This window comes from Triticum dicoccoides, chromosome 5B (genome assembly GCF_002162155.2).
Source record: "Triticum dicoccoides isolate Atlit2015 ecotype Zavitan chromosome 5B, WEW_v2.0, whole genome shotgun sequence".
Lineage (NCBI taxonomy): Eukaryota > Viridiplantae > Streptophyta > Magnoliopsida > Poales > Poaceae > Triticum > Triticum dicoccoides.
Genome location: NC_041389.1, coordinates 492,546,765 through 492,568,036, shown reverse-complemented (window position 1 = coordinate 492,568,036; position 21,272 = coordinate 492,546,765). Strand labels below are relative to the sequence as shown.

Genomic DNA, 21,272 nt, shown 5'->3' with positions numbered 1-21,272 from the left:
GGTGCAACCGTTGGGAGACGGTAGCACGGGCTATCTTCAGCTGATTTGGATGGCGTGATGATAATAGGCTAGGTGTATAGGCATAGCAACCTGATCTGTTTCGCCGGATGTGGTACTTCTCTTTGTTTTATTTTTGCACTATGATTTTGGGTACTTGTGGCTCTAAGACTTTGAAGCTATTTTTTTTTTAATAAGATGGCTGCATGCATCGATTGATGCAGAGGCCGGAGGCTCTGTCTCCTTTTTCAAAAAAAATGCTAGGCAGAGGCGGGAGAGATGTTTCCCTAGGCCTAAGGCATGGCAGCGGGTGTCACTAAGGGAGATGTTGATGACGATCTCCTATTCTCCACTGCATGTGAAGCGTTCTACCCGAAGGAGTATGATTTTAGGCATGAAGATGGCAGTTGATGAGTGCATTTGCCATCATGTTTTACTTAAGTGTTTTTGCACTATAGACGTGTGATTTTCTAGATGTGGTGACGCCAACTGCATCAATCAGTTCGATGGGTCGTTCCAGCTGCAGGTGGGGCAAACAGTGGAATTTGTGTGTCTTCTCCAATGTCTTTGTCCCCTTTGTGTGTAGCCCGTTCGACCACTTCCGCATCCACTCTGTCTCGTCGTTACGTGCGTGGTGCATGCTTTTTACACAACCAAAGCATCTCACCTGCTCCGCCTCATCGAGCACGATATTACGATTGTCGTCGTCGTCGCCCGATGAGTTGGAGATCTTTTGAATGTAAGTTCCAAATTAAAATCTTTTTCAATATTTAAATTCCTAATGACATGATCTTTAAAACAAGATCGATATTGAATATACTTTAAATGAGTTTGAATTTCTTGAACATATTTCACTCATTTAAAAAATTGATTTGACTCATTTAAAAAATATTTTTCACTCATTTAAATAATAGATTATTATAAAATGTTGATTTTATTCATTGCAAACACTGCTTTCACTCATGTAAAAAAACTAATTTTGCTTAATTCAGAAAAACAATTTCACTAATTTTATATTTGTATTTCACTCATTACAAATTCATTTCAAAAACCGCTTTAATCCTTTGTTCCAATATACAAAAACTTAAAAAAAGGAGGTTTGGTTTTAAAGATATGAACCATCTAAATTGTGAAAAGGAAACTGAAATTAATGGATTTGAAAGGAAGAGAGGAGAGGCATCGTGAGACATGTGTCATAATCCGTTGTGAGCAGGAAAATAGAGAAAGAAAAACACGTGCATGGCATAAAGTGGATTGGTGACTGACATGATACGACGCTATATTAATGCAAATGGCATAGTCTATACGTATATGACGAAACATAAATTGCATGCACTAGGATCTCCAACATAACCAGCGATGGGTGCATGCACTGAACCTCCCGTGCATGGGAGAATCGCTTTTCTCTTAGTCAGGATACTATCTTTTAGCATCAACCACAAAAAGATTTTAATCTTATGTGGCATCTTCAGCTTGCAGAATAAATCTTTATCCGACCAAAGCACAAGCTTTCAAATGCAAGTATAGCTCTTTCACCACAAAATTGTTATTGTTATTTAAGATCCAAGACACTCTATCTTACAGTAAATTTACTGTAAGATAACTCCACCTCATCCACCAACCTTTTTAGTTTAATCCACTGTTGCTGGATCTCCCCATACAGAGTTCTCCTAAATTCAAACTCACTCCATTAATTCTCTATTCTTAGCAGACTGGACAGTGACAAATTTGTTAAAGGAGATAGCATATAATATAGGGAACCTCTAAGCCAAATTCATATCTTCCAGCCAAACATCCTCCCAAAAAAGAGTTTTTGCTCCATCTCCCAACATTCTTCTCGCCGGAGATTGGAATGTATGGTTAACATTCATTAACCCTTATTAGAACTGTAAACCACCAGCATCAGCTGACCACCCAGACAAAGTCTTATCCTGCAGATATTTTGTCTCCAACATATTTTGCAAGAGTCCATCAGTATTTTCCAATTTTCATAGTCATTTCGTTAACAAGCACTGATTCATAATCTCCAAACTTATTCCAATCTCAGTCAGCAAACTCGGCCTCCCCTCTGGCATATCATCAAATCCACTCCAAAAATGGCCTCAAGGTTAAAACGACCAGGATTACAAAGTATAAGGTATAGACTTTAGAGATTTGAAGTTGGGGCCGAGTACGTTTCTGACGAGCTCTACAACCTCAAGGTTTAACAAAGTTCACTACCACTGGTCCGCTAGAGCTCCTGGCCATGGGCCTTGTTGAATGGGTCCGGCTTGCACAACACTATAGTGGGATGAGGTGACGGGAAGGGCTAGGGGTCGCAGCCCCTGCCCAACGTTGAGGCATGTCTTGTTGCAGCGCCCACGGAGGTGCAGTTCCTCAGATCGGCCTAACATAACTCAGTTGTAACACATCGAAAATTCACTTAATCTATCGAAACATTCATGCAGTTTCAAAGGAGAAACTTTAATTTGCATCTATGTTCTTTAGACTAGAGAAGAGAGCTTAATCACAAACATATTTTTAGGGATAACAAATCAGTTTAACTAAAGCGACGTAATCAACAGTTGACCAAACATATAAACGCATGTGATGACGTACATTGCCTGAGAGTGCCCTTCATGCACTTCTATCCGAAGAAATACTGAGCGTACTGCTGATTGCAAAGTTTCCATCATTAGTTGCTGACTTTTTATGCATTGACTTCGCAACAACAATTTAAGTGAAAACATATAGTATAACATACTCCCTCCGTTTCTAATTATATGTCTTTTTAGACATTTTAAATGGACTACAACATACGGATGTATGTAGACATATTTTAGAGTATAGATTCACTCATTTTGCTCCGTATGTAGTCATTCGTTGGAATCTCTAGAAAGACTTATATTTAGGAACGGAGGGAGTAGTACGCATTCATGCAGCATTAATAATTAAACAACACAAGCAACACAATGTCAACTTACGAATCACTTATTAGAGAGGGGAAAAAAGTACACATATATGCAAAAGTAGAAGATATGGTTCCCTCTCTTGATACTCAAACCGTAACTAAAACAAATAATATAGCACTCAGTGACGCCATGGCAGATAGCAATGGGTCTAATGTACGGTAGTCCATAATCTCGTCTTTCTGCAAGAAAAAAGATAATATCCTACAACTCTAAACGCAACTATAACTGAGAATGACAGCAAAAGAATATCTTTTTCTTAGACGAGCAAAAGAATATCATTTTGTTGATATTTGGTGATCTGTTTCCGGCTCTAATATCATGGGCATTTTTTTTGAGCATCAGTACAGACACAAGCGCTCATATACACGCGCATACACTCATCCCTATGAATGCACACACGCACACCCTACCCCTATGAGCACCTCTGAGAGACTGAGCCGGCATATCATCTTGAGATTTACGAAGCCATCGTAGGCGCCTCGTCGTCGACGGGAACGTCTCCTCCCACTGAAAGCGCATCGCCGGAAATCCTAAAATAAATCCAGAAATAATGCGAGCACCAGGATTTGAACCCTGGTGGGTTGGGGATACCACTGTCCACCTAACCATCTCAACCACAGGTTGGTTCGCTAATATCATGAGCATTATCTGGATAAAACTGTGTTGCAAACGTTGCATGGCGCAAGAGCCCAAGGTTGATCTTTCTATCATATAAAAAAGCAAGGTGCCAGTTCTGTAATAAAAGAGTGCATTTTGTGCTCCTGGGCTAGCTTGCACTCTTTAGTTACTTGGAAAATTTGGAAAAACATATTTCTCAAGTTCCAAAAAATCCTGAAAAACAGTGTAGCATGCACCTGCAAGTTTTTGTGAGAAAATAGAAATTACTTTGTATTCTTCTATGCCCTCCTAGACTATTTTTTTTTGCATAGTAATACGTGTCTCATTAATAACATAAAGATTCAGTTACAAGCCACGTAAACATCGATATTACAGGACTGAAAAGATAGGATAATCCTATGCAAAAAACCAGCGCCTGGCCCTCTTCACTGAGGAAAAGAAGATAGATCACCTCTTCACCCGAGCTCGACGCGGCTCCATCGCTGATCAGGAGCTTTACGGACCTCCAAAGTAGTTTGCCTGAAGCAAAACCATTGTCGTTGAAAGAATCAGACCGGGGCAACGTGTCCCCGGACACGCCATCGAACTTCAGAACTGACACCCCCGCACGACTATGACGTCGGAGGAGGAAACCAGAGCTGTCAGCTTCAACCACAAACCCAGCACAAGATGCACCATCTTCCAGCTGTCACTTGCGTAGACAAGCGCCTGCGCATACTCCTGGACGACAAACCCTCCCTGCTCCACCATGACGTCGGAGATAACGCCGCAGCAACGGGGACATAGCAGAAGGAGAGACACACCTGATGGAGTCGCCGCCGCCGCTTCGCCGACACCATCCATGAACCCTAAAATCGCCGATCTGAAGGATCTACAAAACACGATGCCACCAACTCCGAGACGCCGCCATGAAGGACAACACCGGTGTGGGAGTGAAGTTGAGGCAGATTTATTCGTCCGGGCGCCGCTTCCACCACCCCAACGGCGCACCACGACCTACAAATCCAAACCCTAACTACAGAGCGGAGGAACGGAGTCCTCCCTCCCTCCTGCTGCCGGAGCAGCAGCCAGAGAGAGAGGAGGCCAGCGCCCTTGCCGGTGGAGATCGGTAGAAAAGGATCGCCTCCCTAGTCGCCTCGTCCGTGGCGGCGGCTAGGGTAGGGAATGAATTGTTGGATCCTCCTGGACTGTATCACTTTTTGTGATTGCAAGATGATCCACAAAAATATTGTTGTACTATGAAATTAGCCATATGAAATACAAAGTAAACATCTATATATGATATATTCAAAAGAATTACTACTACATACTACTACTCCCTCCGTTCCTAAATATTTGTTTTTTTAGATATTTCAACAAATGACTACATACAGAGCAAAATGTGAACCTACACTCTATAATATGTCTACATACATCTGTATATGATAGTCCATTTGAAATGTCTAGAAAGACAAATATTTAGAAACGGAGAGAGTAGATGATTTTGCCCGAACTCTGCCGGGAAGAGTTGTATTTCCGTGGGAACAAAAGCAAAAAACCGGCGGCTTTGTGCCACAGGCAGCGCCTAGGGCCCACGAGGCAGAGACGCTAACCAAGTCGTCCGTGTGCATACATATAGTCCAACTACCAATGGCAAGCAGCTTTGTTGTTTAAGCCATCAGCTTGCTATACGACACGAGTGGGCGGACGGCGACGTTGGCGAAGAAGACGAGAGCAGGGCAGGCACCCAGCAACCAACTAGCTAGCCGGCAATGGCGCTGCCGGCGCCGAGGTGGCTCCGGCGAGAGGTGCTCGTGGGCCTCGCGCTCGGGCAGTTCGTCTCGCTGCTCATCACCTCCACCGGCTTCTCCTCCTCCGAGCTCGCACGCCGAGGTACGTACGCCCGGCCGGCGGCCGGCGCGCCGCCGTCTACTCCGCTGTCCCCCCGCAATGCCATTTTGCCTGGTCTAGTTATGAATTTTCTTGGTATTTGGCATTAGTTATGACCTGGCTTGATAGGGAATTGCCTCTGCTACCATTCATAATCTCCTGACACCTACTGGATTCTAGCACGCCACTCTGAAAGAAAGTCTGAACCAAAGGAAAAATTATTGGTTCCAGTGTTCTCATGCGTTTCGGCCCAAAAGGAAAAATTCTAGTGCAACACGAGCATTTATTTGGCTCATCACTTATGCTCGTTTGCTTCTGTTCTCTGCTCCCTCTGTGAGCAAAAATGGAAGATGGTTAAACTGTGAGTGGAGGCTTGCAGTGTTGTTACTCTCATGTCTGCTTTTTCAGGCGTCAATGCGCCGACGTCGCAGTCCCTACTGAACTACATCCTCCTCGCGCTTGTCTACGGAGGAATTATGATCTACAAACGGCAACATCTGACGGTACGTCTCGGTGCCGCCTTTTACTGTCCAAAAGAGATGCTCCGATGCTAATTTGGTTCAAATTTTGAGACATAATTGGCTATACCCAGCTCTTATTCTCTAGTAAAATCTCCAAAAATCCCAGTGGATCTCCCTGATTTTTGTTGCGTGTGCGATGCGCGTTTAGTGCATCTTATCCCCCCTGCTGCCCAGGACAGTGATAGCTATGGGTATTCTGATTCTGCTCTTCACAAGTTGTTCATGCTGTTCCTTCATCGCCAAGCTGTCCTTGCGGCGAGACGCAACGATGCAAAAACCGTGAATGTTCCTATCAGCGGACCCCTGAAAACCAACGTTTTCTTCCACATTCTGTTTTCTGCAGGTGAAATGGTACTACTACTTGATCCTCAGCATCGTCGACGTGGAGGCTAACTACATCGGTACGACGTAGTTACCGTTACTGAAATGAATGATATTTCAGTTCCTTTAGTTTGTCATCACATGGGTAGGTAATCAAGACGCTGAAATTGGCTTTGCTTTTTGACTGTTCATTCATAAAAGTCGTGAAGGCTTACCAGTACACGTCCCTGACGAGCGTGATGCTCCTGGACTGCTGGGCGATCCCCTGCGTCCTCTTCCTCACCTGGATCTTCCTCAAGACCAAGTATGGGCTGAGGAAGCTGTTCGGCGTCGGGATCTGCGTGGCCGGCGTCGTGCTGGTGGTGTTCTCCGACGTGCACGCCTCCGAACGAAAATCAAGTAAGAGAATCAATATCATATGAGGAGTCCTCAGTCCTCACACAACTATCACAATTGAGGGGGGTGGTACCTTATACAACTCCAACTCATGTAAACTAGTTGTAACATTACTTGATCTTGGAATGTCCTGCAGAAGGACCCAGCCCCTTGAAAGGTGATATGCTTGTCATCGCCGGGGCCACGCTTTACGCCGTCAGCAATGTCACCGAGGTATCAACAAAACGTCATCTCTCAACCCAAGTGTATGTACATGAGTGAAAAATACGTTAAAGGTTTTGTTCCTACACCATTTCAGGAGTATATTGTCAAGAAAAGCAGCAGGATTGAGGTGATGGCGATGCTAGGTGTTTTTGGAGCAATTATAAGCGGCATACAGATGTATCCTTTTGGCTTATTGCAATCATTATTAACTGTACTTTCTTCTGTGGTGCTTCAACTTAATTTGTCAGATAAGAGAAGCAAACTGTATTTTGTTGGCAGTCCGACATATCGATGTGAAGACTGAGGTAGTGAAACCGGAAAGTTTTTCGACTATAGATCTTACCGTTTCACTGAACTTTATATTACCTAAAATGCATTTGGAAATTGGAATGCTACACCCTTGACATTACAACAGAAGCATTCTTGAGCGGGAAGAACTTAGATCAACGGAATGGAATGCCAGCGCAGTGAGTCTCCTGAGCTTCGTTCATTCTGATTTAGGGGCATTACACTAAACCAACTACAGCCATAGACAATTATAATTTTTTAGGGACAATTGTAGTTTCCTTGTCTGAACTTTAGATTCCAACTAACAGTAGAGCATAAACCAAGTGAATTATGAACATATTGGAATGTTGTTGGGCCATACAAAACCTTTCAAATCTTATCAGAGGTTAAACGTTAAGCATCTGTCAACCAACTGAAACTTTGCAATATCCAAACTTTTCAGTGGATGTCAGCAAATCTGAAGGCATTGCAGCATGCTATTAGACATTCACCACGGCAATAATATTAATCAAAATTATGTAGTTTTTTGACACTGGCCTTCTGTGTCCTTTCAGGTGCTCCCTTTTATTGGATTTGCGCTAGCAATGTTCCTGTTCTACTCCACAGTACCTATTATCCTTAAGGTAGATCAGATCACTATCCTCTTGCGGTCAAATTCATGACTGTCCTGAAACATTTTTTTGTAGAATTCAGTTCGTATTTGTTTGTTTCAGATATGTGGCGCAACCATGCTGAACCTATCACTTCTGACCTCCGACATGTGGGCCGTTCTAATCCGTATCTTCGCTTACCATGAGAAGGTTTGAGCACATCTGTTCATTTTGAAAATTGAACTGTTTACTGTCAAATTCACGTGTTTCAAACAAGGCTCTAACTGAACCAATGGGCGCAAATTTGGGGGATCTGCAGGTCGATTGGATGTACTTTGTAGCTTTCGCTGGCACTGCAATTGGTCTCATCATCTACTCATACAAGTACTGTATTCTTCACTTGGTGTTGCCTCCAAAAATCCATGATAGCTACTACCTGCATCTACTCTGATGATAGTGTAACAAGCTCACAACTGACCACTGAGAACCATTCCAAGCAGGGGCTCCAGGGAGGCTGCCGAGGACACGGCGCAGGTCACAGGCGCAATTGACGAGGAGACAGCGACAGAGAACCACACAGCAGCGGAAAGACTGCCTGGTGCCGGAGAAGATGATGGACCGGACTCAAACAAGACAACATCGGAAGCACCTACCTCACGGTAGCAGGCGACTGATTGTCTGCTGCCAACTTGGCATGTGACTGAACATGTATAAAATAGGATTATGAGTTGACAAAGGTTCACTGCACAGGGTGTATACTGGTTCATTCTACAAATATTTTGTAAACATGGAGCAGTAACGGTATTGGTAAAGGTTTAATGATCTTTTGCTAATCATGAGGGGTTCAGAACTTTGTCGAATTTGAAAAACTCAAGAAATCATTCCAGATTTAGCAAACGAAAGAAATCTGAACTGGACAGAAAATTCCGCATACCGGGACTGAACCATGAAAGGAACTCGCAATTCGAACCATCGCCAAAGATGATACTACAACAACAACAAAGTATTTAGCCCCAAACAAGTTGGGGTAGGCTAATCACCAAAGATGATACCGCGCAGAAAAAATGGAACACATCCAGTGATGAAAACCAGATTGTAAAATAGCAGACATGTCTTGAACACTGATGGACTTGCTAACAAACCATTAATTAGTTGTTCTCGCACTGTTTTCCTGACATAACTAGTATCGTGACAAGCCATCCACTGAACTAACAAAATCTAGAATTGTAACATGCCACTCACAAAAACTGCGTTAGTAACAAATATCTAGACATGGTGAAATGCCATAATTTTTCTATACGGTATCCAGGAAGCTTCAAACTGGTCATGAAACATAAATCATTGGTATTGACCTCAATCAGAGCTCACATCAACACCTCTTTTTGACAGGAATTCCTTTGCCTCCACAATATCCTGCATAGTTGGTCGAGCTCAAAGAATTACAAATGGGAAGAAACCAAACCTGTAATGTACAGAAAACTTAGAAGTTCGGAAATCAGGTGGCTTGGTTTATTTGTAGTGACCATTATGAAAATTCATACAATAATACGCATAAGGTACAAATAAACTTATGAAGTTTTCAGAGTTTCTGTTCTTTTCTTTGTGCAGAATACCTTGAATCTCGTTATGCCAGCAGAAAAACAAGAGAAAAGGATATATAATAGACAGTGCACAGGTGTGAAACTAAAACGGGAAATAACAAAGGATGCAAGTTCTAGAGACTATTGGTTTTCAAAATGGAAATAAGACTGCGTAGACAAAAGGGAAAATTAGGCTGCTAGGACTATGTCAGCTACCTGCTGTAGTAACACCGCTTCTTGAGGGCAGGTTGGGAAGAACATGAGCCCATATCCAACCATGAAAAGGCCGTAGCATCCAAGCGCCACTACCAAGTAGATGGGAAGCTATAACAACAAAAGCCAGAAGCAAGCATCTTAATTAAAAGGAGCCTCTCTTCTTCAAGACATTAGAAGTGAAAATAATTGATGACACTCACCAACCAAGTAAAACTGCGAGGGACTGTCGAGGTTTCAAGGAGCGCAACCCAGACGGCGGAGATTGCTGCCAGCACCGCGATGATCTTGAATATGTGCTTCATCTAGGACACACAGCTAGCGATCGCCTGCCACCAACCAAAAGAGCGAATGAGAACGGCAGCCAGTTTTCGTCCTGATTTCCTAGAGCAGGCAGTAGGCCGTCAGGTAAACTGTAGCAGCATCCATTATCTTCATATTTTGCCTACTGGCCGAAGTGATGCACAGACTTGTGATACTGGTACATGACAGTTTCTAGGACATAGCTAATTGATTTGTGAACTATAATTACATAGGATTATATACATAGAAAAGTACATGCTGTATCTATCTAGCTGAATACAGATGATAAGATTGTGAATCCAGACATGAAGACAATAAGTTATGTGCTGCCCACTAGAATTGGATCGAGAATCCAACAGCAATTCGACACCAAAGTTACTCCCTAACTGCAACCAGATGCTACACCAGACGGATCTAGCCAAGTTAACCAAAGGATCCAATAATAAACGGGGATGAAGGGGAGGATGGAGGGGGGAGATCGCTTACCAGGCTGAAACCTGTGGACTGTGGTGGTGTTGACGGTGAGGAGGCAGATCTCGTCGACCTTGCGTGGAAGACGGTGAGCCGCGAGGAGGAGTCGAGGTTGAGGCGTCGGTCGGAGGGGCGAGATAGCTGGTTGTGGGGAGTCGAGCTGCCCCGCGCTAGATCAGCGCGTCGTTGCACTGGTCGTGCGCTCCGCTGGTGTTCCCCGGCGGCCGGCGAGCGATGTGCAGAGGTGGTTGTCGGGACGGGGTGCTACGGCGGCGAGGCTTTCTTGGTCTCTGCTCGCTGTGGGGCAGAGCCTGCGTGAGACGGATGCGGGCTCAGACCACGGGCTCGGATCGTTGCAGAGTCGTCCGGATTGAGCCCAGCAAGAAAAGAAAAGAAAAAAACTTATTTAGCTCTGGCAGAAAAAAACTTATTTAGCTCGGGCAGGAAAGAAAAAACTTATTTAGTTCGGGCAGGAAAATTCGTAACCCTCCCCCAAATTCCGCCGCCATTGGATCGCGGACTGATCGATCGGACCGCATGGCCGCCGCCGCCGCCTTCCTCGGGGTCCGCGAGGGCGACGCCGTCCCGAGCTCCGTCCTGCTCGAGCTCTTCGGCCGCATCGGCCCCGCCCGCAACGCCACCACCGCCACGTCCACCACGAGCACCGGCCATCCCATCGCGGTGACCCTCTGCGGCGCGCGCCCGCCGGTCCTCTCGCACTTCTCCGTCGACTTCGCCGCGTGCCCGGAGCCCGACGACCTGTCCCTGGCGCCCAAGGTCGTCAGCACGGACGCCGACCTGGTCCTCCTCCGCGTCCCCGTCAGACCCCATGGCTGGTATTACCAGATGTTCAGCGACTACTTCGTGTACAGGGCGCGCCCTCGGCGCCCCACGCTGGACCTGCTCCCCAAGTCCGCTCCCCATTACTTCGGGGATGCGGAGATCGCCGTGCTGAGCTGCACCGGCGGCGATGGCGAGTACGCCGTCGCCGCCCTCAAGCGCGTGGGCATGGTCTCGTTCAAGCTCCACCTGTACCGCTCGGGGCCCGACGGCGAGCCGGGGAGCTGGACCTCCAGGCGGGCGGACGAGGAACAGATGCTGAGGGACGCGACCCCTCCCTCGTCGGAGATACTCATGCACCACCTGACGACCAAGGTGATCACGCTCGGCGGCGCCAAAGGCACGGTCGGCTGGGTCGATCTCTGGCGAGGCATCCTCCTCTGCGACGTGCTCGACGAGAGCCCCGCCCCAGTGCTCCGCGACATGCCGCTGCCGTCGCCCCTCAAGGGCGACTGGACCTGGTGCCTCGAACGCTGCCCCTACTACCTACGTGACATCGCCGTCAACGAGCGGGAGGACGCCATCAAGTACGTCGAGGTGACGATGCTGGTCGACGACACCTGGAAGGCCACCACATGGAGCATGCCTATCCCGGCCACCTCGTGGAGCGACTGGCGGCAGCGGTGCTCCGTCCGGTCGGCGAGCGTCGGCGTCCCCGCCGACGTCGCGAGGCATTACAGGCTGCTGCATAAGCTCGTGAGCAGCAGAGCGCACAAGGCCGCCGAGGGGGTCTTGTCCCTGCGGCGTCTTCGCATGGCTTTGCCTACCATGGGCGTCGCCGACGAGGACGACGACGTTGTTTACATGCTGGCCGAGGCCACCAGCGACGGAGCTATGACGACGGTGCTCGCTGTTGACCTGGGGACGCAGGCTCTGCGAGGAGTGGCCAAGCTGAAGAGGCGCCGCCTCGGTTTTACGCGCGGGTTCCTTGTTACTGGGGTCTCCAAGCATCTCAGGGCTACTGCAGAAGGTTCAGGTGATGAATCCCTTGGGCAAACTGAGGTACAAGATTCGAATGTTTGTGATCAAGAAATAAAGTGAAAGAGAAACTGAGTTTGATTAATTGAAGGTGTATATGGAATTAAGACTTAAGATTCATGCGTTTTGGAATGAAGTAACCAATTTATTTGAGTATTCCTTTGTTTCTAAATATAAGACTCTTTAAAGATTTCAATACAGACTAGTATTTCCTCCCAAAATTCTTGTCTTAAATCTAAGACAAGAATTTTGGAACGAAGGAAGTACATACGAAGCAAAATATGATGTCTAAGCGTTCTATTCATAGGGACGCGTGGAACCCGGAACTTCAAACCTCAGCTTCGAGTAACCACCTGGGCTAACCTCATGGCCTTGTTGGAGCTTTGTGTTGTTGTTTATTTCACCTCCTTAGAATTCGAGTTACCAGCGTCACAGTGAGAATATATAATACCTCGTGTAGAATTCGAGTTACCATGGTATTGTATATAACTTATCAGACCTGCAGTGTGTATACTATCATGTTATTCACATAAAACTTATCAGGGTATGGTTGAAACAACTTTTTTCTAGATCAAAGTTATTATGGTGTTGTACTTGCGTTATCAGGTCTACAACTTATTTTATCCCAGTGTCAAAAAAGTTACAATGTTGTTTGTACGTAAGTTATCATGTCCGCGATGCGTAAATCATATGCTATTTATACAGAAGTTTGGTATGTTTCAACAACTTTGTTAACCCGAGGTCAAAAGTTATCAAGATGTTTGTACGTAAGTTATTTATAGGTCTATGGTGATTAAATTACCACACTATCCAGTATAAGTTTTTTTTAGAATAACATCGTCTGAATAAGGTTTTGGAATTCCAGACGCAACTACATGTAAAACGTAATCAGCTGGAACCTGAAGACACACTGTACATAACTCGTTTAGCATCCCTTCTCTAGCCATAGCATGAGCCGCCGCGTTCGCTCCTCGGCAAACCCAGCTCACCTTTCATCCTGCCGCGAGTGCAAGAGGAGCTTGATCTCCTCAACAACAGGTCCGAGCGCTGACAGGGTCTTTTGATGGTCGTTGAACGTATTTGCCACCGTCTTGCAATCTGTATGAACGGGCAAATCAAGAATTTCACTTCGAATTCCGGACCTCAACATCCTGCTGCTCATGGTGTTTCAAGATTAGTATTGGAAATGAACGGAGAAGTGGTGGAACATGCGGAACCACATATTGGATCACTCTAGTGCGACACGAAGCCGGTGACGTTGAGTAGGCTCCTATGCCGCTAGCACGGTGGAGGTTCCATAGCATGTCATGAGCACCGCGCAAAGGGACGATTGAGCAACTCAAGCGAACCGCCCTACCCGACTTTGGATAAAGATAGAAGGGAGAAGGTTGTGAAGGTGGCCTTGTTATCCACACATCTGGTCGGAGAACCGACCTGGGTTTTATCGACATGTAGCTTGTTAATGTCCATCTTCGCTGCTAGCTGGGCCGCCCGTTTGGGCGCCATGAGCTTGATCTGTTGGGGATCGTTGCAAAAATTTAAAAAATTCTACGCATCACCAAGATCAATCTATGGAGAGACTAGCAACGAGAGAGAGGAGTGCATCTTCATACCCTTGAGATCGCGATACGGAAGCGTTGCAAGAACGCGGATGAAGGAGTCGTACTCGCAGCGATTCAGATCGCGGTTGATTCCGATCTAAGCACCGAACAACAGCGCCTCCGCATCAACACACATGCAGCACGGGGACGTCTCCTCCTTAATCCAGCAAGGGGGGAGGAGAAGTTGGGGAAGAACTCCGGCAACACGACGGCGTGGTGGTGGAGCTTGCAGTTCTCCGGCAGGGCTTCGCCAAGCTCAACGGAGGAGGAGGGGGTGTTGGAGAGGGGAAGGGCTGCGGCTTGGATGAGGTGTTGTTGCCCTCCCTCCTCCCCTCTATTTATAGGGCGAAGGGGGAAGGGGACCGGCCCCTCTAGATGAGATCTAGAGGGGGGGGGGGCGGCCAAGGGGAGAGGGCTTGCCCCCCAAGCCAAGGGGGCGCCCCCTTTAGGGTTTCCCCCAAACCCTAGGCGCATGGGCCCTAGGGGGGGATGGTGCCCAACCCACTTAGGGGCTGGTTCCCTTCCACATACAGCCCATAGGGCCCTCCGGGGCAGGTGGACCCCCCCGGTGGACCCCCAGAACCTCTTCGGTGGTCCCGGTACAATACCGGCAAAGCCTCGAATACTTCCGGTGACCGTATGATGACTTCCCATATATAAATCTTCACCTCCGGACCATTTCGGAACTCCTCGTGACGTCTGGGATCTCATCCGGGACTCCGAACAACATTTGGTAACCACATACTATTTCCCATAACAACGCTAGCATCACCGAACCTTAAGTGTGTAGACCCTACGGGTTCGGGAATCATGCAGACATGACCGAGACAGCTCTCCGGCCAATAACCAACAGCGCGATCTGGATACCCATGTTGGCTCCCACATGTTCCATGATGATCTCATCGGATGAACCACGATGTCGGGGATTCAAGCAATCCCGTATAGATTTCCCTTTGTCAATCGCTACATTACTTGCCCGAGATTCGATCGTCGGTATCCCAATACCTCGTTCAATCTCGTTACCGGCAAGTCAGTTTACTCGTTGCGTAATGCATGATCCCGTGACTAACTACTTAGTCACATTGAGCTCATTATCATGATGCATTACCGAGTGGGCCCAGAGATACCTCTCCGTCATACGGAGTGACAAATCCCAGTCTCGATTTGTGCCAACCCAACAGACACTTTCGGAGATACCTGTAATGCACCTTTATAGCCACCTAGTTACGTTGTGACGTTTAGTACACCCAAAGCATTCCTACGGTATCCGGGAGTTACGCAATCTCATGGTCTAAGGAAATAATACTTGACATTAGAAAAGCTTTAGCAAACGAACTACACGATCTTGTGCTATACTTAGGATTGGGACTTTTCCATCACATCATTCTCCTAATGATGCGATCCCGTTATAAATGACATCCAATGCCCATGGTCAGGAAACCATAACCATCTATTGATCAACGAGCTAGTCAACTAGAGGCTCACTAGGGACATGTTGTGGTCTATGTATTCACACATGTATTATGGTTTCCGGTCAATACAATTATAGCATGAACAATAGACAATTATCATGAACAAGGAAATATAATAATAATCATTTTATTATTGCTTCTAGGGCATATTTCCAATAGTCTCCCACTTGCACTAGAGTCAATAATCTAGTTACATTGTGATGAATGAAACACCCATAGAGTTCTGGTGTTGATCATGTTTTGCTCGTGGAAGAGGTTTAGTCAACGGATCTGCGTCATTCAGATCCGTATGCACTTTACAAATATCTATGTCTCCATCTTGAACATTTTCACTAATGGAGTTGAAGCGACGCTTGATATGCCTGGTCTTCTTGTGAAACCTGGGCTCCTTGGCAAGGGCAATAGCTCTAGTGTTGTCACAGAAGAGAGTCATTGGGCCCGACACATTGGGAATAACTCCTAGGTCGGTAATGAACTCCTTCATCCAGATTGCTTCATGTGCTGCCTCCGAGGCTGCCATGTACTCCGCTTCACATGTAGATCCTGCCACGACGTTTTGCTTGCAACGGCACCAGCTGACCGTCCCACCATTCAAAATATATACGTATCCGGTTTGTGACTTGGAGTCATCCAGATCTGTGTCAAAGCTAGCATCGATGTAACCCTTTACGGCGAGCTCTTCGTCACTTCCATAAACGAGAAACATATCCTTAGTCCTTTTCAGGTCTTCAGGATATTCTTGACCGCTGTTCAGTGTTCCATACAGGGATTAGTTTGGTACCTCCCTACCAAACTCACGGCAAGGTTTACATCAGGTCTGGTACACAACATTGCATGCATAATAGACCCTATGGCTGAGGCATAGGGGATGACACTCATCTTTTCTCTATCTTCTGCCGTGGTCGGGCTTTGATCCGAGCTCAATTTCACACCTTGCAATACATGCAAGAACCCCTTCTTGGACTGATCCATATTGAACTTCTTCAATATCTTATCAAGGTATGTGCTTTGTGAAAGACCTATGAGGCGTCTCGATCTATCTCTATAGATCTTGATGCCTAATACGTAAGCAGCTTCTTCAAGGTCCTTCATTGAAAAACACTTATTCAAGTAGGCCTTTATGCTTTCCAAAAGTTCTATATCATTTCCCATCAATAGTATGTCATCCACATATAATATGAGAAATGCTACAGAGCTCCCACTCACTTTCTTGTAAACGCAGGCTTCTCCATAAGTCTGCATAAACCCAAACGCTTTGATCATTTCATCAAAGCAAATGTTCCAACTCCGAGATGCTTGCACCAGACAATAGATGGAGCGCTGGAGCTTGCATACCTTGTTAGCATTCTTAGGATCGACAAAACCTTCCGGCTGCATCATATACAATTCTTCCTTAAGGAAACCGTTAAGGAATGCCGTTTTGACATCCATTTGCCATATTTCATAACCATAGAATGCGGCAATTGCTAACATGATTCGGACGAACTTCAGCTTCACTACGGGTGAGAAGGTCTCATTGTAGTCAACCCCTTGAACTTGTCGATAACCCTTAGCGACAAGCCGAGCCTTATAGATGGTCACATTACCATCCGCGCATGTCTTCTTCTTAAAGATCCATTTATTTTCTATGGCTCGCCGATCATCGGGCAAGTCTGTCAAAGTCCATACTTTGTTTTCATACATGGATCCTATCTCGGATTTCATGGCTTCAAGCCATTTGTTGGAATCTGGGCTCGCCATCGCTTCTTCATAGTTTGAAGGTTTACCGTTGTCTAACAACATGATTTCCAGGACAGGGTTGCCATACCATTCTGGTGTGGAACGTGTCCTTGTGGACCTACGAAGTTTAGTAGCAACTTGATTCGAAGTTCCTTGATCATCATCATTAACTTCCTCTCTAGTCAGTGCAGGCAGCACAGAAACATTTTCCTGAGCTGCACTACTTTCCGGTTCAAGAGGCAGTACTTCATCAAGTTCTACTTTCCTCCCACTTACTTCTTTCGAGAGAAACTCTTTCTCCAGAAAGGACCTATTCTTGGCAACAAAGATCTTGCCTTCGGATATGAGGTAGAATGTATACCCAACGGTTTCCTTGTATCCTATGAAGACGCATTTTTCCGACTTGGGTTTGAGCTTTTCAGGTTGAAGTTTCTTGACATAAGCATCGCATCCCCAAACTTTTAGAAATGACACCTTAGGTTTCTTCCCAAACCATAATTCATATGGTGTCGTCTCAACGGATTTAGACGATGCCCTATTTAAAGTGAATGTGGCTGTCTCTAAAGTGTATCCCCAAAATTATAGCGGCAAATCGGTAAGAGACATCATAGCACTACAAAAAAAATACACTTCCGTGATGATACATGTTTGTCACAGTAGGTCACGTTTTTTGTCATGCATGTACATCCATGACGATTTTATGACAGAATCAAGATAGTCATACCTGTGCTGTCGTAGAAGTGTTCCATGACATTACCAAAATTATCATCATGGAAGTGTCCACTTCCATGACGATAAATCACGCGTCACAGAACTGCTTTCGTCAAGGGTGACCGACACGTGGCATCCACCGTAACGGAATGCCGTTAAGCTATCGGGTCGGGTTTTGGATCCGATAACCCATTAACATCCCCGACCAATGGGGATTTTCCATGTGTAAAATCATCATTGGCTGGAGGAAACACGTGGCGGCTCATCGTTGGGGCAGATGTCATCCACTCATTGGATAGAAGGCGCCTATGATACGTCGACACATGGCACGGCCCAACAGAGGCCCATTCTTGTGAAAAGGCCGGCCAGTTTGACTTGGTCATAAGGTGGCGGGTCGGCCCATGGAAAGCCTGTTAACAGCCTGTTCGCATATAGCTCATTTACAGACCACTAACCCAAGGCCCGTTACGCCCTATCCGAATTAGGCCTAGTAGCGTCATTTGGGCCATCCAATATGATTATAGCCCAATTTCACTTCTAGCCCATGTATGGCCCATGACGTCTTTCGACCCATATGAGGCCCTTTGTAACTCTTGGCCTATTAACGACCCGTGGTGAAACTAGCCCATAATGAACAATGTATCACTTTACACCCATTAACGGCCCGTGGTGAAACTGGCCCGTGATGAACAGTGTATCACCTTATACCCATTAACGACCCGTTATTCTGTTGGGACGTTTCCAGCCCATGTTATCTTTCGGCCTTCTCAGAGCCCATTTATTCTTGGGTTCATTTCCAGCATTCGTTTACTTACGGCCCGTTACTGTCATTTTCTGCTTGTGGGCCAAATTCAGCATGTGGTTACAGTCGGCCCGTTTGTGGTTTGTTAATATGTTGGGCTGTTTTCATAGCATCATCAAATACGGCCTATTAATGATGGCCCGTTATGGTCGGCCCATGAACAGACGATTCCAACTCTAGCCCGTTTACGACCATAATGCGGTCTGTTTGGCCCATGTTTGGCCAATCGATCATACGGCCCATATAAGGCCCATTGATGATACGGCCCGCAGAAGGCCCATTGTTTCTACGGCCCGTAGAAGGCCCATTGTTTCTACGGCCCGTAGAAGGCCCACTGTTTCTACGGCCCGTAGGAGGCCCAGTGTCACTACAGTAATTATTAGCCCATGGTTATTGTGGCCTAGTTTTAAAAAATAGGTTATTGCAGCCACTAGCAAACCGCGAAAAAAGAACTGCAATGACTACAAGCAAACAAATAAACAAGACAACAAGGAAATAAATAAGCAAGCAACTCACACTAGGCTATCACGGCTATTACACATATTACATCCACTGGGCATCAAAGTTCGCCACCAGTGCAAATATAGGGAACAAAGCATCATATCATATACACTGGTTGTCAAAGTTGGCGACCAGCGCAAATAAACACCGCAGCAAAACAAATCCAGAACTGAAACCACTTCAGAAGATCTCAAGAGACAATATCCTAGGTACCCATAATGCTGGCAATATGCTTAGCAAGCTTATTAACTTTCTCTTGTTTGGCGCTTAAATCCTCCAGCGCTTGCTGTTGCACCAGGAAATATGCATCTGAATTGTAGGGACTTCCTCAGTCCTTCAGCTTCCTGTCGCAGCACATCTGATCGATGTCTTTCAACTTGAAGTTGAGACTCAAGAAGATGAACTGATTCAGGAAGCGAGTTCGAAGAGCTTGTGCCAGCAGTAGTGGCCAGTAACTCGAACACTACATCAAGACATGACTTTTGGATTCTCTCACTATCGTCAAGATAGTTTTTATCAGCTTTCTTGGAGACCAACAGGGATGTCTCACTATCTTGAACCTTATCTGCATTACTTCCTTTACCATTGGATAACGCGGTACTGTTCTCCAATATTTTGTCTGCATTCTAAAAGAGAAACAAGCAGACACATCACATGTTTACCATGTTGTATATTAAACTCATTTTGGTAAATGAGTTCAGTAGTAAAGTGGACACGATAACAGCATGAAACAAACATATATCTATGTACCATGGTCACTTTATGGTCTATGTCATTCTAGTTTTTGTTGCCAAATCAAGATAGAGACACAGTTCAAATAATATTTGTTCAAGACAAAGCAGAATAGACAGAATATAAGTGTGGGAAACTATAGAGCAACAACAACACTTGTAATGTGCATGCCATGAGAACATAACTGTTTATTCAATTGAAACTGAAATCAACATAGAGCAGGTTACAACAACAAACCAGTTAAAGAAGTAGGTTTAAAACATACCTGTTGCACCATTGGAGTTTCAATTCCATCCTTCAAATTTGAAAATAGTTGGTATGAGTAAATACAGTAATGCAAGAGCAAAGGAGTATGAACCATAGCTACAGAATCTGACCTGAGAACAAATCTTCTTCTACTTTAAGCGTTGAGTTGGGATTCAGAGTGGTGGTCCTCGTGCTTTGGGCACTGTAGTTCCCTTACTAACTGCTCGTGTTTGGGTGCTCTATGGTGGAGACGGTGTTGTGTTAACTGGAACTGGGTTACTATCTACCGGGGTTGGGGTTAGAAGGGGTGTAGCTGGTTCTCTGTCCAACTGGGTAGGGATACAATCTGCGGGAGTCTGGGTTATGTGTGGTGGATCTGGTCTTTGGACAAGTACAACCATGGTTCTATCTACATCAACTGGTAGCACTATCTTTTCTGAAGACCGTGTTGTTACTCCCTTAGATACTGCCATCACGCTCTCCAATTCAAATGGCTGATAAACAAGAAAAGTAACTGAAAGTATAGACATTGTATGATATACAGGTGCAATGGATAGTGGGGAATAAAAGAGGGCATGAAATAATTCATATTTATGTTGTCTAACCAAACAGGGTAGCATGACACAATTTCACATATATGATGGCTGACTAAACAGGATAGCATGACACAATTTCACATTATGATGGCTAACTAAAAAAGATGGAAAGACATAGTTCAAAATATGAGACTATGTAAACAGGATGACATGACATAACTATATAATGTGTTTATTAAATAGGTTGGCATGCCATAATTCACATACATTCACGGATAGAATGCCATAGTTCAAAATATGATGACTGTAAACACTAAATAGGATGAGATGATATAACTATATGATGTCTTTATTAAATGGGTTGCCATGCCATAATTTAGATAGATGATGTGTATGTACTATGTAAACATGATGGCATGATATAATTCAAATATATGATTTATATAATAAGCAAGTAAGCAGATGGCAATCCATATATGATGTAAAAACTAAGCAATGCAAGACAACATGCATGACATGGGTAATATAACCCTGCCAAGTTTGAGCATAGACCTCAGGGGGGAAATAGGACTGGTCATCAGTCTCTGAATCCTCCTCCGAGGAGCTCTCTATAACCAGCAAGATGTCTACTTCAGCAGGTAGCATTGTCTGCTCTGAATACCTTGTTTTCACTCCAGATACTTCCATCACCGCTTCAAATGGCTGATGCACAGGAAGAGTAGTTGAATATACAAACATTGTTGACAAATGGAACACGTAATACAAAAAAATGATAGCATGATATAATTCACATACATGATGATTGGCTAAAC

At 45.3% G+C, this 21,272-nt stretch overlaps 2 protein-coding genes across 3 annotated transcripts; one reads left to right on the top strand and one right to left on the bottom strand.

The window, feature by feature from the left end:
- The first annotated feature begins 5,264 nt into the window (after positions 1–5,264).
- LOC119311102 (solute carrier family 35 member F1-like) lies at positions 5,265–8,591 on the top strand. Its single transcript, XM_037586732.1, has 11 exons — positions 5,265–5,438; positions 5,844–5,938; positions 6,300–6,357; positions 6,479–6,676; positions 6,810–6,886; positions 6,972–7,054; positions 7,293–7,344; positions 7,720–7,788; positions 7,879–7,965; positions 8,075–8,139; positions 8,256–8,591. The coding sequence occupies exons 1-11, from the start codon at positions 5,318–5,320 to the stop codon at positions 8,416–8,418; spliced, it is 1,068 nt and encodes a 355-aa protein (XP_037442629.1). The 5' UTR covers positions 5,265–5,317; the 3' UTR covers positions 8,419–8,591.
- A 226-nt stretch (positions 8,592–8,817) lies between these two features.
- LOC119305872 (dolichol-phosphate mannose synthase subunit 3-like) lies at positions 8,818–10,687 on the bottom strand. Of its 2 annotated transcripts, none has more exons than XM_037582275.1 (4): positions 10,338–10,687; positions 9,752–9,932; positions 9,552–9,659; positions 8,818–9,168 (listed from the first exon to the last, which is right to left on the bottom strand). In XM_037582275.1, exons 2-4 carry the CDS (start codon positions 9,851–9,853, stop codon positions 9,109–9,111), a joined length of 270 nt encoding a protein of 89 aa, XP_037438172.1. In that variant the 5' UTR covers positions 9,854–9,932; positions 10,338–10,687; the 3' UTR covers positions 8,818–9,108. The 2 variants fall into 2 exon arrangements, with proteins under 2 accessions (XP_037438172.1, XP_037438171.1); XM_037582274.1 differs by having other exon boundaries at positions 9,752–9,877; positions 10,338–10,683.
- Between the last annotated feature and the right edge of the window lie 10,585 nt (positions 10,688–21,272).

Excerpts from the sequence above, each read along its gene's own strand:
- LOC119305872 (XM_037582275.1), bottom strand. The coding sequence starts at position 9,853 with ATGAAGCACATATTCAAGATCATCGCGGTGCTGGCAGCAATCTCCGCC. Across the intron at positions 9,660-9,751 it reads CTCGCAGTTTTACTTGGTTG|CTTCCCATCTACTTGGTAGT; the intron begins GTGAGTGTCATC and ends TTGTTGTTATAG. Across the intron at positions 9,169-9,551 it reads AAGCGGTGTTACTACAGCAG|GATATTGTGGAGGCAAAGGA; the intron begins GTAGCTGACATA and ends CCAACTATGCAG.
- LOC119311102 (XM_037586732.1), top strand. The coding sequence starts at position 5,318 with ATGGCGCTGCCGGCGCCGAGGTGGCTCCGGCGAGAGGTGCTCGTGGGC. Across the intron at positions 5,939-6,299 it reads ACAAACGGCAACATCTGACG|GTGAAATGGTACTACTACTT; the intron begins GTACGTCTCGGT and ends TGTTTTCTGCAG. Across the intron at positions 7,966-8,074 it reads TCTTCGCTTACCATGAGAAG|GTCGATTGGATGTACTTTGT; the intron begins GTTTGAGCACAT and ends GGGGATCTGCAG.